Here is a 15,496-nt window from a genome sequence, read left to right on the forward strand (position 1 = left end):
CCCTAGTGCAACATATTCACTACAAGAGAAACCCAGACTTTTTGCAGTTAGGAAAGTAATGGGGAAATGCACAAAAAATGGGATTAATGGGGAAACATATATTCTTCATACAAGCAAATCTGAACAAATGCAGGGCGAATGTGCATTGTAGTGTAACCTCCTCATGAACAAATTGAAACTAATGCTCAATAAAGGCCAGATACAGTGGTGCCTCGCAAGACGAAATTAATTCGTTCCGCAAGTCATTTCGTCTTGCGAGTTTTTCGTCTTGCGAAGCACGGTTTCCCATAGGAATGCATTAAAAATCAATTAATGCGTTCCTATGGAGACCGCCTTCAGACTAGGTCCGGGGACAGTCTGTCCCCCGACCTCTTCTGAAGGCCGACGGGGGGCGAAAGTCTTTGCTCCCCCCCTGCCTGCCTTCCCGGGAGAGCGGAAAACGCAACGCTGCCTTCCCGCTCTCCCGGGAAGGCAGGCGGGGGGGGGAGCAAAGACTTTTGCCCCCCGCCCGCCTTCGGAAGAGGTCCAGGACCTCTTCCGAAGGCGAGCGGGGGGCAAAAGTCTTTGTCCCCCCTGCCTGCCTTCCCGGGGGCTTTTAAATCGCTCTCCCGGGAAGGCAGGCGGGGGGGGGGAGCAAAGACTTTTGCCCCCCGCCCGCCTTCGGAAGAGGTCCAGGACCTCTTCTGAAGGCTGGCGGGCCCCCGCCTGCCTTCAAAAGCCGTCTGGGATAGCGGGAAGCGCATCCCTGCTATCCCGGACCGCTTTTAAAATGCTGGCGGTGGGGAGCAAAACCTTTCGCCCCCGCCGGCCTTCCTAGACCTCTTCTGAAGTCCGGAGGGGGGGGGGAAAGGCTTTGCTCCCCACCGCCAGCATTTAAAAGAGGTCCCCGGAGATTTCCCTATGGGCTTTCGTCTTGCGAAGCAAGCCCATAGGGAAAATCGTCTAGCGAAGCGACGCAAAAACCGAAAAACCCTTTCGTCTTGCGGGTTTTTCGTCTTGCGAGGCATTCGTCTTGCAGGGCACCACTGTATTAGGCCCCTCCATAAATCCTTCTTATTGTGCAGGTGAAGCAGATAAAAGTACAAATTTGTTTGAAGGCACTGGAAGCATTCAGCATCCGTTTTACATCTATACCGCAGAGTTGCCAGCCTCTGGTATTTTGAAAATGTAACAAGGGAAAAGGCCTTCACAAATCTACTTGGAAGCACAGCAGGAGTGGGGGGCAGGGCACTGAACAACACAGCTCATGTCAGACTTGCGTTTGACCGAGCTACTCCTCCAGTTGAGTCTTCGAACGTGATTAACGACCTGAGCCTCTGATAAGGCTCCAGGCACATTCCCTCATTACATAGAGTATACAGCAGCAGCAGATGAGATGTGAGCTACATGCTAGGAGTTTTATTTCTAACTACACAGACATAAAAGAAACATACACCCTCTCTCTGTGAAAGCAGAGAGGCAACTGGAACAAAGAAACCGGGAAACCAGTAATATCAACATCCGTCTCCCATGAGACTTCCAACAACCTGAAGTCTCTGGAATATAAACAGAGCCTTGGGAATGATGTAAAGCCATTGCCACAGAATCCTCCGTGGATCTCTTTGCCTTGTACGCAAACTGGTAAGGGTCAAGTCCTACTGGCAGACAAGATATGATATGGTTCCTTACCCACTTTTGCTTTCCTGATACCCCTCTTCAAGTTCGCTCTTTCTATACCATACGGTACCTGGTCCCCAGTTCTAAAAGCAGAGTTTCTGGCCTTCAAGAATCTCCTAACCTCTCCTGTCATCCAGGGCTTCCTATTCGGATACAACTTAACATACATTTCCCTGTGCATTTCCTGTGCCGAATCTAATATAATCCAGGACCGTTGATGTAGAAGTTTCTAGATCTTGATGGTCGAACATATTCCAGTCGGTCTCCTGGAAACAGTCCTGCAACTGCTGAGAGGCTCCCTCAGGCCACAGAGTAACCATCCGTGTTTATAGCTGGCCTTGATTTCCCGAGGGGTGTGTACACTGGTGTCAGAAGCAGGGACACATGACCTGAACCACGAGGTGTGCCTCATATTTGCGGCTGATGTTCGTATATACCTTGTCAAGAGTATTTTCTCCCCTTATTGCACACTCAATGTGCTGATGGGATTTTGGGAGTACTGCCCTCACATCTGTGTGAGTGAAGTCCCCCACGATAATTCGCGCTGCCTCAGGCTATCTGCTCAATTTAGCATCGATGTTTTCATACATACTACTCATGGCCCTGCAGGCATTTGCAGTTGGTGCTACATAAAAAAGCTGCAGAGATAGTGCAGGATAGTGCGCACCCCGGAAATGATCTCTTTCAGCTTCTGCCTTCTGGAAGAAGGTACAGGGTTATAAAGACTAGGACTAGCCACCTGAGAAACAGTTTCTATCCAAATGTGATTTTGGTTTTAGATGCAGTGTAAGGCAGTCTCTATGAGAGTATATTGCATTTAATTATGGGGTATCAGAGTTTTTAGGGGGCTGACCAGGTTGGGATAGCAGGCTTGTTGGTTTTTGAATGTCTGATGTACATTTTTTCAATTTCCTTGTTCTGTATGGGACAATGACAATAAAGATTATCGTACTGTATTGAGACACATCTGGAAAGCGCCATTTCATGTTCCTTTCCCCACTTGCCAGGAGTCTGAGCTCCATTTGGGGTTCCTCCTTCCGCACCCCAAGGTTCCCCCAAAGCCTTGGGGAAGGAAACTGAGGCAGGCTCTGCTTGCTGCCCAGGGCCCTGCAGGGGATTCAGGGTGGGGGCCCTGTCTCTTCCTCTGGCCATGGCACCCCCAGGAAGCCTTGGAAGAAAGGCAGGAGACCCTCAGCAGAGAACAGCCAAGTCCGGTTCTTCTCCACAATGGCTTCCTCTTCTGAGAGCTCCCTCTCTTTCTTGTCTGGGCTGGACTGGGAGGACCCCAGTTCAGCCAGTTCCCTAAAGTCCCTCTACTGCCTCCTGAGACCCTTTTCCCCATGGTCTGCAGGTGGCGCCCTTCTGCTTGCACTGACTCTTGGGGTGACCAAGGATGCTGCTCCGGGGGTCAAACTCCCCTGAGGGGAGCCATGGCATCTCTGGGAGCGGCTGGGGCCTCCGGAAAAAAACAAAATGGCGTTCCCGCCTATTTTTGGAAAAGGGCGGGAAACGCCTTCTCTTGGCCTTGCCGCCTCCGTGGGCTCCTAAACGGCCTGCCTGGGCCGGGGGGGGGGGATCCAGCTGCCCCCAAACAATGAGGGGAAAGAGGAACAGGAAGAGAAGGAAGGAGAAATGAAGGATAAGCTGGGAGGGGGAGCAGCCATGAGGGAAACTCAGGGGGAAAACTCCCTCAGGAAACCAGCGAAGGAGAGGAGGAGGCCCAGGGGAATCTGAAAGGGGATTGGCCAGCTGTCCAATGGAGAGGCTTCTGATTGGTCCAGCCCTGCTCTGGGGTGGGAAATGGGGTCTCCTGCCTCCATGTGGTTTTGGGAGCCCAGTAGAAACTGGTTTTCTGGCAGGAAACGCAGGGAAAGGATGGCAGGGGTCCCTCTTTTTCTTTGAACTGGGAAGAGTCCCAGTGGGAGGGGCCACCCCCTGAGCAACAAGCGCCCCCACCTGCCCCCACCGGATCACAGGTGCGTTTCATTCCTCGCCTGGGACACTTCCTCCTCCGTCTCTTTTCCTGGGATGAAAAGCGGCTGCAGAAGCAGAAAAATACACTTGAGCACAGGGAATTTTTTGGGGGGAGAGGCGTCTCCCGGCTGGGAAGCCCCCCATCCCCCCACCCGCTGAGCTGGAGGGTGTTTTTCGGAGGGGTGTCTTGAGGGAGCCATTTCTGAGCCCAAGGCACCTCCCGCCACTAGGCAGCCCTTCGCCTCTTCTCCCTCCCAGCCTTTCCTTGGGATCCAGGAGCCTCTATGTTGGGGGAGAGCCAAGGGACACCCCCCCCGTCTCCCTTGCAGTTAGTCTGCTTGGATGTGGGCTCCGTGGGGCAGAGTTCTTGACCCGGAGGGAGGAAAGGGGGGCAGCCGCTAGAGCGCAGGCGCAGAAGCAGGAAAACTGAAGGCAGGGAGGGGGAGGGGCGCGCTAGGCTTTGTAAGGGTTAAATGGAGCAGAGCTGGATTCCTAGAGAGGACGGGAAGGGAATGGGGAAGGGGGCAAGGTCCTCCAGAGCAGAAGCCCCTTCCTCCCCGTCCCTTCCTGCTTTCTTCCCTCTCCTTTGCAAAAACTTCCTTGGTACCCCTCCTGGAATCCGGTGAGTCACCTCTCTCTTCCCCCTGAGGGTGCAATGAGGAGAAGGGGGTCCCAGGGGTGCAGGGAGGGGGCATGGGGGTCCCTGTTCAGATCATGCATGGTGGGGAGAGACCCCCAAGTCAGGGAGCAGAGGGTCCTCCGTTGTCCTCTGCCAAGCCAGGGAGGGGCCACTTCGCAGGAGGTCTGCTGCCCTGTTCTTCCTTGGGATCCAGGTGCTGCCTTCCTTTTGGGGGAGGGAACTTTGGGTCAAGAAAATAAACCCCCTTCAGATGGAGGGAAAAGTCACATATGTGAACAGAGGCTGCAGCCAGACGGGAACATTTGCACATGGGGGGAGCACAGGGAGAAGAAAAGCCCTTCTGCATCTGCAGCAGCACAACGGGACCACTTCCTCTGTCCCAGATGCAACAGCATGTCCCAGATGTCTCTCCCCCAGATCTCACTCCCAAAGACACACTCTTCCATGGTCCCCTAAGACAGATGGATGCCAGCCAACCCACATTCCCTCCCCTCCCCCTCCTGGTGCCCCTTGAAGTTGGCTTGAGGGCATTGGGAGGGTCCACCCCACCAAATGAAGAGAGAGGAGGTCTTTCCATCTGGAAAATGGGAATCCTTGCAAAGATTTACTTGAAAATGAGTGCCATATAGATAATAAAATTATTATGTTATGGAATTGCCCCACTTGCACAAAGATTAATACCCATCATTTAAATACACAAGAAAATTGTTACAGAAATGAACAGAGCAATGTGCAGACGATCATCTTTATGCTCCCTTTTTCTCTTAGGGTCCAGTGTGCTTTGAAGACGTAGCTGTTCCTTTCACAGAGGAGGACTGGGCTTTCCTGGATCCTGACAAGAGAGCTCTGCAGAAGGAATTCAAGGAGGAGAATCGTGGGATCGTGGCCTCTCTGGTAAGGTTCCCTGCTGGATCATAAGATCAGTTTTGAAATTCCATACAGATCTCTGAAGGACAAACCTCTATTTTGAGGGAGCCCAATAGGCCACCTACAGCATCTGAGATGTTAACACACCCACAACTCTCCTGGAATGGAAAACTCTCAATGGGAGATGTATCTCCTGTTCTGTCTGGGAATATTTTTCCACCAGTCCTGACTTTTCAAACCATGATGAGGCTGGTCTGAGCTGCCCAGGCCTTCTTCAATGTAGGCTTCAGAGATCTTAGGGACGTGGAGGTACATCCTGTCAATTTTCTCTTTCCCTTTCTGCATCTCTCTGTTTTTGGTTGAGCAGAGAAATGACTGAGCTTGGAGCTGGAGCGGATTCCATGACTGAGCCAAATTAAATCCATCCCTGGAAAGAGCCAGGCTTTTTGAATCTCCAGTTCCCATAAATAAGTTAGCTAATACTAGCCAAAAAAGGCAGTAACTCCCTTCCCTTCTTCCTCTGTCACAAGTATTTATATTCATTGTTCAGTCATTTCAGGCTCAATTTCTTCCTCAGGCTAGGATGATGATGATGATGATGATGATGATTATTATTATTAATGATGATACTGCCATATAACAGCAGATTGTAGGTGGTGAATTGGAAAGGAAGAAAAAAGGAGACAACAAGATAATCCACACAATGGAGAACCCATGTAGATATTCAGAGTGTGGAGAGAACTTGAGTCAGAACTCCCAGAACTAACGGGGGGAAGAATTAGTGCTTGAAATGTGGAAAGCTTCCTTCGCAGCTCCACCCACAATTCCCATGAGATACTTCATACAGGGGAGTGTTTGGAAAAAGCTTCATACAGGTCAGAAACCATATCAGTGCTTGGAATGTAGAAAGAGCTTCATACAGTTGGTGAATCTAATTTTCCATGAAACATTTCCTGCAGGGGACTGTTTAGAATGTGGAAAAAGCTTCACCTGGGAAACCAGTCTCAATTTCCATTAAATAAAACACAGCAGGGATAATCATAGAATTTTAGAAAATGGTATAAGGCATATGGTATAACTGGTTTTAGGAAACTTCATGAAGAATTAAGGGGAAAGATAGCATTGACCTGGAGTAGTTACAAAATTTATGGTGTCTCCCTGAGTGCCATGGACCCTCCTCCAAAAAGAGCTTTAATCTGTTGAAATTATTTCTTTTTTCCAATTTTTGGCAATTAATTGGCAATTAATGTTCTCACTGCCACTGTGGCCTAAAGAAATGCTTCCTTATTTTCTTTTGGTATATCTGCATCCAATATTCCCAATAAAAAGGCTTCTGTTTTGGGGGCAAAATTTTGTTCAAATATTTTCTTTAGTTCTTCATACACCGTATCCCAGAAGCCCTTGATTTTATCACATAGACACCACATATGCAGAAGTGTCCCCTCTACTTGGTTACACCTCCAACATAATTTTGATTTTCTTTTATACATTTTACATATCTTGGTTGGTGTTAAATACCATCTATAAAACATCTTTATCAAATTTTCTATTATTGCCTCACAAGCCGTAAAATTCCAACTCTCCTTCCATAATTTTTCCCATGATGTTAATTGAATAGGTTTACCTAAATCCATATCCCATTTGATCATTACCGCCTTTACCTGTTCATTCACATCCTCCCACTCCAATAAGGTTCCATACATTTTAGAAAATACTTTTGTTTTGTTTTGCTTTGTAATAATTCTTTATCCAATACTGAAATTGCAAAACCCTTTTTCTTGTCAGCTTTGAAGACCTCATTTATTTGGTGATACTGGACCCGCCCTGTTAGGTGGTGTTTATTTCCCCCCTCAGTTTGGTCAGATTCATGCTGGTAGCTTCGAGAACACTGTCCCACCATCTAGTCCTCTGTCGCCCCTTCTCCTTGTGTTGATCTTTCCCAACATCAGGGTCTTTTCCAGGGAGTCTACTCTTCTCCTGAGGTGGCCAAAGTATTGGAGCCTCAGCTTCAGGAGCTGTCCTTCCAGTGAGCACTCAGGGCTGATTTCCTTCAGAATGCGGAGGTTTGATCTTCTTGCAGTCCATGGCACTCTCAAGAGTCTCCTCCAGCACCAGAATTCAAAAGCATCAATTCTTCGGCGATCAGCCTTCTTTATGGTCCAGCTCTCACTTCCATACATCACTACTGGGAAAACCATAGCTTTAACTATACGGACCTTTGTTGGCAAGGTGATGTCTCTGCTTTTTAAGATGCTGTCTAGGTTTGTCATTGCTTTTCTCTCAAGAAGCAGGCGTCTCCATAATCCAGCGCATGTTTGCAATTTGGTCTCTGGTTCCTCTGCCCCTTCAAAATCCGGCTTGCACTTCTGGGAGTTTTCAGTCCACATACTGCTGAAGCCTGCCTTGTAGAATTTTAAGCATAACCTTGCTAGCGTGCGAAATGAGCGCAATTGTGCGGTAGTTGGAGCATTCTTTGGCACTGCCCTTCTTTGGGATTTGGATGTAGACTGATTTTCTCCAATCCTCTGGCCACTGCTGAGTTTTCCAAACTTGCTGGCATATTGAGTGTAGCACCTTAACAGCATCATCTTTTAAAAGTTTAAATAGTTCAGCTGGAATACCATCACTTCCACTGGCCTTGTTATTTGCAGTGCTTTCTATTTGACTTCATTCTCCAGGAAGTCTGGCTCAAGGTCAGCAACCACACTACCTGGGGTGTATGAGACATCTTTCTGGTATAATTCCTCTGTGTATTCTTGCCACCTCTTCTTGATGTCTACCGCTTCTGTTAGGTCCTTTCACTCTTGTCCTTTATTATGGTAATCTTTGTACGATCTTTCATATCTCCAATTTTATTGAACAGATCTTGGTTTTTCCCATTCTATTGTTTTCCTCTATTTCTTTTCATTGCTTGTTTAAGAAGGCCTTCTTGTCTCTCCTTGCTATTCTTTGGAAATCTCTATTCAACTTCTTGTAGGTCTGCCTTGGATTCATATCAAGATCATTCTATCATTTTTGAGATTGCATCCCAGTACAGCTTTTGCCACTCTTTTCTTGACTATGAGGGCCATTCCATTTCTTTTACGGGATTCTTGCCCACAGTAGTAGTTATGATGCTCATCTGAACTGATTTTGCCCATCCTTGTCCAATTTAGTTCACTGATGCCCAGGATGTCAATATTTATTCTTGCCATCTCATTTTTGACCACATCCAGCTTACCTTTCAGCTTTGGCCCAGCCGCTTCATCAGCTCTGAATCTACTTGGGTGTAGCTCTGAATCTACTTGGGTGTAATCCTTGATGCCTCCCTTTCCATGGAGGCGCAAGTTACAGCAAGAGCCAAGGCGACATTTTTCCACCTTCGCCGCATCAAGCAGTTGGTCCCTTACCTTTCCTGCCCCGACCTGGCCACAGTGATCCATGCGATGGTCACCTCTAGGCTTGACTACTGTAATTCGCTCTACGCGGCTCTGCCTTTGAAGCTGTCCCAGAAACTCCAGTGGGTGCGGAATGCTGCAGTGAGGCTCCTCACGGGGTCTATGCCATGGGAGCATATTCACCCTGTGCTTTTCAAGCTGCACTGGCTCCCGGTGGAGTACAGGGTCAGAATAAGGTGCTGCTTTTGACCTTTAAAGCCCTTCACAGCCTAGGACCCTCGTACCTATGGGACCACCTCTCCTGGTATGCCCCACGGAGAGCCTCAAGGTCCATAAATAGCAACACCCTAGTGGTCCCGGGCCCTAAGGAAGTTAGATTAGCTTCAACCAGAGCCAGGGCCTTTTCAACACTGGCTCCGACCTGGTGGCACGCTCTGCCTCATGAGACCAGGGCCCTGCGGGATCTGATTCCTTTCCACAGGGCCTGTAAGACAGAGTTGATCCACCTGGCCTTTGGCTTAGAATCAGTTTGATTCCCTCCCCCTCTTTCTCTTTCCTCTCTCCTCCTATGAAGAGACTGCATCCTAATGTTTTAATGTTGTATCTGAATCTTTTAAATTGTATTTTAATCAACTTTTTATTATTGGTTGTTAGCCTCCCTGAGCCCGGTCTTGGCTGGGGAGGGTGTATAAATAAAAATTTATTACTATTATTATTATATGTTAACGTCACAGGAAGATATGGACGGTTGACCTGGTCAGGTTGTCTCCTGCATCGCTCCCCACAACCTCTGAGCGTTCCCACCCAGGGACCTCCAAGAAATCTGGTGAGTTCCAGGAGAGTGGAGATGGGGACATGGATGGATGGAGGGTGAGGAGGGAAAGCTCTCTGGCCAGAAATGAGATAAAGCAGGGATTTTGCTGTGGGTGGGGCCCCCAACATATTGGGAGGCTTCCCCTCCAGCCAGAAAATCTCTGCAGGGCCTCTGAGGCTGCCTTTGCTTCTTCCTCTCTCCCAGGACCCTGCAGCTTCTTTTGGCTCCTCAGGAAGGATAAAAGACACAGATCCTTCAAAGCTAGTGAGGATGGAAGGGGGAAGATGGATGGTTGACCTGGTCAGGTTGTCTCCTGCATCCCTCCTCTCAACCACTGAGCATTTCCTCCCAGGGACCTCCGAGAGATCTGGTGAGTTCCAGGAGAGTGGAGATGGGGACCTGGATGGATGGAGCCAGAGAGGTATAGGGGCTTGCTCAGCTAGGGGGTGGGGGGAGGCAGGCAGGCAGATGGAGATGGAGAAGGGGAGCACCTTTTTGGGCTCCCCCACCTGCCTGCCTGCTCCTTGGTCATCTGCAGGCAATTTGAGCTAGGAATAGGTCACAGCTCCCCGGCCACCGCAGCTCAAAAGGTCTAAAACCAGTTCTGTGATCTGAATGCCCTGCCAATGTCAGACAACTCACTGATCCCGCTTTGCAGTTTGAATGCAGATGGGGCCTCTGTGTGTTGTCTTTTTCCTTTTGGAATAACTTTTTATTTGCTTTTAAAAACAAGGAACATAGGACTAATAAATGATACAAATATGTAGACTAAGTCTTCGCATGCCATTTGCATATCAAAAATAGCAGAATAATTTTGCAGGATTATCTTTAACATATGGTTCATCATTAGTGGTCGGTGTATTAGTTCTGGGTTCATGAATTGGTTTGAACTGAGTTATAGTCACTTTTCCTCTTCTGTTGCTAATGAAACAATACAGAGTTGGTCTCCTCATGGACATGGGAGGGGGGTTCAAAGAGAAGAAAATGATTTACGTATAAATTTAAATTTAGACCAACCAGATTGAGGCAACACCTGACGGGGAGTGTTCAGGTGAAGATGTTGCTGTTTGTTTCACAGACAAGGTGTGGACGTTCCATACATACCAGTATGTGATGAACTTCAACTGTTTGGCTGGAGACCAACAGCATCTGGGATTCTAACATCTCCCACCATGAACCCAGAATGGAGGGATGTCAACTGTTTCCTCTGTGAATGTTCTTCGTCTAGTCATGCCTTTTAAAACAGTGACCAGGATTCTCTAGAGAGACTTCCGGGTTAGTGCCATCGGCGAATGGTGGAGTTCCTCTGACCGGAGGAACGGGCTCTGTGGAAATTGGGTCTTCCCGCCGCAGCGAAGGCAGGTGCCCGCTAGAAATCCCAGGCAGAGAAGCCTGGGAACGTGGGGTTCGGCAGAGCACCAAGAGCGCCTCCCCTACTCACGAGGAAACCCATTTTCGGGGCTCCGGAGTGAAGTGGGGTGAGCAGCGCGGTGCTGCGAACCGATCGCTATTTCCATGGAGGGAAGCCGCGCAGCCATCGCTGGAGAGCGCTACTTTTTCCTGATGACATTTGGACTCAAAATCAAGTACCCGTGAGTAAAAACGGAGAATCGGATTAAGAAATCTGCAAAATTTATGACTTAGGCACGAAGCGGGAAGGTGTAAACAGGAAGTCCGCCTCCTGTTCTTGTATATAGATTGAAGCAAAGATCTTGCAACCTAATAGCCTGAAAAGTTCTTTTAAAGTTGGAAATTTCCTGCATCCATAACCAACAAAACCCCCTTGGAAGCAGGAGAAAAGGGGGCGGAATTTGACTGTTTAATCCTGCAGGAAGAGAGAAAAGGAATTTAAGTTTCCACTGTCCCAAACCTGGGGACGGGGTGTCGGGACAGAAACTGTTGGAGATGTCCATTGATTGAAAGTGGAGTAGTTTGACAGATAGCCAAAGAAGAAAAAGAAAAGAGAAACAAATTAACTTCAACGCTACTTTCTGCATTTTTGCTCTTTAAAGAAACAAAGTATTTGAAACTGAAAGGACTTGAAATCGAAAGTAATTTCCCTTGTTGGATATATTTTAAAAATGGATAAAAATAGAAATTGTGTCCCCTAGAGGGAGCCTGTCAGTTTGCTGTCGCAGCTTACTTGGAGACTCAACAGATGTGAGATTTGGATCGTGGGACCAGCCGTTTGACCTTGTCCTTGAACAGAAATGTGTTGGCAGGAAGGTTTGGTGTCTGCCCTTGGCATGACTAATGCTTTGCTGGAGCAGCTGCACGAGAAAATGAGCTTGATGAATGAAAAATTGGACTTTATGAATGCTGTGGCCAGTGAATATGATTTAATAGGGAATAAGGATAAAGAAGCTATACAGCGATCAACTCAGGGATCTGGTTTGACAAGGCAAGTCCAAGGGCAGATGGAGAAGGAAGAGGCAGTAGCTATTTCTCAAACAACACAAATTGAAAGATCCAAAGTCCTGCAGGAACAAAAGTTACTGCCTTGGAAGATTGAACTTGGAGAGTGCTGGGAAGTATTTGAAGTCAAGGAAGCTTTTAACTCTAGCGGGACTATGAAACAGGTGAACAATTATCTTCTGGATAAATACTTTTTGGACTACAAAGATGAAGACGGGGAGTGGGACTGGGGGGAAGGGGACAATCTGATGAAGGAAAATGGAAACCATCACTGGATGGAACCCTCCGGAGACCCACTCCCCCAGTAACCAACAATAGACAAAGAAGTGCGTGAGCACAAACAAGAACAAATTTTTTTGCAGAAGGGGCCTAGAAGAGATTTAAGGGCCTCAGACATTAGAACACCAGATTGATGGACTATGTAATGGACAGAAAGGACTGACATGACCCGAAACCAGGAAGAAGGGACGTTGGATGAAAATTAGAGATATGAAGGGAAATTCTTTTGTTAATTTTGGAATTGGTGTAATATTAATGAAATTTGAGGGACTATGCTGGAAAGGAACTAAATTGGCTTTAGTAGAAATGATTTTAAGGAGAAATGTATGAATGTGATGTGATTTTGAAATTTTAAGATTTTTAAGATAAGATAAAGTTAAAGAGATTAAGGTAAATTGAATAACAGATTATATTAAAAGATGGAAAGGTTATGTTGATTAACAAATAAGATAGATTGTGAAGATTAATTATTTAAATTAAAATTGAGAAATATGGGAAGAATTTGCTGAAATAATGAATTAAACTAGAATACAAAAAGGGAGGTGTGAGGAGGTTTAAGAATTAAGCAAATGAAAAGCTGTAATCTGAGATTTGTATTTTTTCTTTTCCCCCCTCTTTTTCTTTTTCGGGTTGGGGTTGGGGTTTTTCTATGTATTGATGAAACTTTGAATAAATATAATTTAAAAATAAATAAATAAAACAGTGACCAGGATTCTCTGAACCATCCAGGCCTTCTTAAATGCCGGCTTCAGAGTTTTTAGGAAAGTTGATGCAAATTCTGTCAGGCTTGTTGCTTTTGCTTCTGTTTGCATTTGATTGACCAAAGAGATGACTGACCTTGGAGATGGAGTGGATTCCAGGATTGAGCCAGAACAAGATCCATTCCAGATAAAAGCCAAGCAATATGTCAGTAAATACCAGCCAACAAAGGCAGTGAAAACTATAGAAAGGCCCCACATCTAACTATTTTTAGTTCTTCCTCTATCACAAGCATTCATTAACTTTGTTCAATGATCTGGAGCTCCATTTCTTCTTGAGGCTCTAATTCGCTTCTCTCTTCATTGCAGATGGTGATGAACTGGAAGGGAAGAACAAGGGGGAGCACAGCAGAATCCACATAGTGGAGAAGTCATATAAATATTCAGAGTGTGGAGAGAACATCCGTCAGAGCTCCCAGTCCACCTCCCGTCAAAGAAAGAGCTTCGTTCAGAGGGATAGCCTTACTTCACACGAAAGAGCACAGAGTAGGGAGAAACCCTATCAGTGCTTGGAATGTGGGAAGAGCTTTAATCAAAGCACAAATCTCACTTCCCATCAAAGAATTCATACAGGGGAGAAACCCTATTACTGCTTGGAATGTGGAAAGAGTTTCACTAATAGCTCCCATCTCACTTCCCATCGCAGAATTCATACAGGCGAGAAACCCTATCAGTGCTTGGAATGTGGAATGAACTTCAGTCAAACGGCCAAGCTCACTTTGCATCACAGAATTCATACTGGGGAGAAACCCTATCAGTGCTTGGAATGTGGAAAGAGCTTTAGTCAAAGTGCACATCTCACTTCCCATCGAAGAATTCATACAGGGGAGAAACCCTATCATTGCCTGGAATGTGGGAAGAGCTTTATTCGCAGGTACAGTCTCACTTGCCATCAAAGAACTCATACAGGGGAGAAACCCTATCAGTGCTTCGAATGCGGGAAGAGCTTCGGGGAGGGGGCCAAACTCACTTTGCATGAAAGAACTCATACAGGGGAGAAACCCTATCAGTGCTTCGAATGTGGGAAGGGCTTCAGGCGGAAGGACACTCTCATTTCCCATCAAAGAGTTCATAGAGGGCAGAAACCGTATCACTGCTTGGAATGTGGAAAGAGCTTCAGTCAGAAGGTGAATCTCACTTTCCATCAAAGAATTCATACAGGGGAGAAACCCTATCACTGCTTGGAATGTGGAAAGAGCTTCAGTCAGAAGGTGAATCTCACTTCCCATCAAAGAATCCATACAGGAGAGAAACCCTATCAGTGCTTGCAGTGTGGAAAGAGCTTCAGTCAGAGGCATAGTCTCACTTCGCATCAAAGAATACATACAGGAGAGAAACCCTATCAGTGCTTTGAATGTGGAAAGAACTTCCGGGAGTGGACGCAGCTCACTTTGCATCAAAAAACTCATACAGGGGAGAAACCCTATCAGTGCTTGGAATGTGGAAAGAGCTTCAGTAAGATGGTGAATTTCACTTCCCATCGCAGAATTCATACAGGGGAGAAACCCTAGCAGTGCTTGGAATGTGGAAAGAACTTCACTAATAGCTCCCACCTCTTTTTTTATAATAATAATTATTAAAATTTTCTTTAAACAGTAAAAAACATACAGAATAACATATAATTTCCCAATATCTACATTTCATTCTCCTCATTGGACTTCCTCACAACTCTCGTTCCTGCATTCCAAACTCTTAAATTTTACCAGCAATTTATTAACTTGTTTCAATTCTTATAGTATAATTTTCCAATATTAAATCTCAAATTTTAGAAAATTTAGATCACAGTTTTAAAGACTTAGTTTTAACATAGTATTTATCCAAAATTTGTCTTTTCTTTTAATTGCATTTAGGTTCATATTCCTTTTAACTAATTTATTGGTACCATGTTGCTAATCTTACATCTTTCTTAACATTCATACAATTTGCAATGTTTTTGTAGATAGTCCTTAAATTTCTTCCAGTCCTCCTCCACCAGTTCTTCTCCCAGGTCTCAGATTCTGCCAGTCATTTCCGCCACTTCCATATAGTCCATCAGTTGCATCTGCCATTCTTCCAGTGTGGGCAAATCTTGGGTTTTCCAGTATTTAGCAATGAATATCCTTGCTGCTGTTGTGGCATACATAAAAAAAGTTCGGTCTTTCTTTTGTACCCTCTGGCCGACAATGCCCAGAAGAAAGGCCTCTGGTTTCTTAGGGAAGGTATACTTAAATACCTTTTTCAGCTCATTATATATCATTTCCCAGAAAGCCTTAACTCTAGGGCAGGTCCACCAGAGGTGAAAGAACGTTCCTTCAGTTTCTTTACATTTCCAACATTTATTATCTGACAAATGGTATATCTTTGCAAGCTTGACTGGGGTCATGTACCACCTGTATATCATTTTCATAATATTTTCTTTCAAGGCAGTACATGCCGTGAATCTCAGACTGGTGGTCCATAACTTTTCCCAGTCAGCAAACATGATATTGTACCCTATGTCCTGTGCCCATTTTATCATAGCTGATTTGACCGTTTCATCTTGTGTGTTCCATTTTAGCAGCAAGTTATACATTCTTGAAAGTATCTTAGAACTGGGTTCTAACAGTTCTGTTTCTAACTTTGATTTTTCCACCTGGAATCCTATCTTTTTGTCCAACTTAAAAACTTCTTTAATCTGAGCATAATGTAACCAATCTCGCACTTTATCCTTTAGTTTCTCCAAACTCTGCAACCTCAA

General features: G+C 46.0%; 1 protein-coding gene across 1 annotated transcript in view; it reads left to right on the forward strand.

Annotated features, from left to right (window-relative positions):
* LOC309365574 (uncharacterized protein) overlaps positions 1–14,339 on the forward strand; it is an 87,616-nt gene extending 73,277 nt beyond the window's left edge. The window contains exons 2-4 of the mRNA XM_081903664.1: positions 5,039–5,164; positions 9,533–9,698; positions 13,090–14,339. Of these exons, the coding sequence (XP_081759790.1) occupies positions 5,039–5,164; positions 9,533–9,698; positions 13,090–14,291 (1,494 nt within the window). The 3' untranslated portion in view covers positions 14,292–14,339. The remainder of the gene's footprint in view (positions 1–5,038; positions 5,165–9,532; positions 9,699–13,089) is intronic.
* The last annotated feature ends 1,157 nt before the right edge of the window (positions 14,340–15,496 follow it).

The sequence above is a fragment of the Podarcis melisellensis genome (assembly GCF_964234715.1).
Source record: "Podarcis melisellensis genome assembly, chromosome: 3".
NCBI lineage: Eukaryota > Metazoa > Chordata > Lepidosauria > Squamata > Lacertidae > Podarcis > Podarcis melisellensis.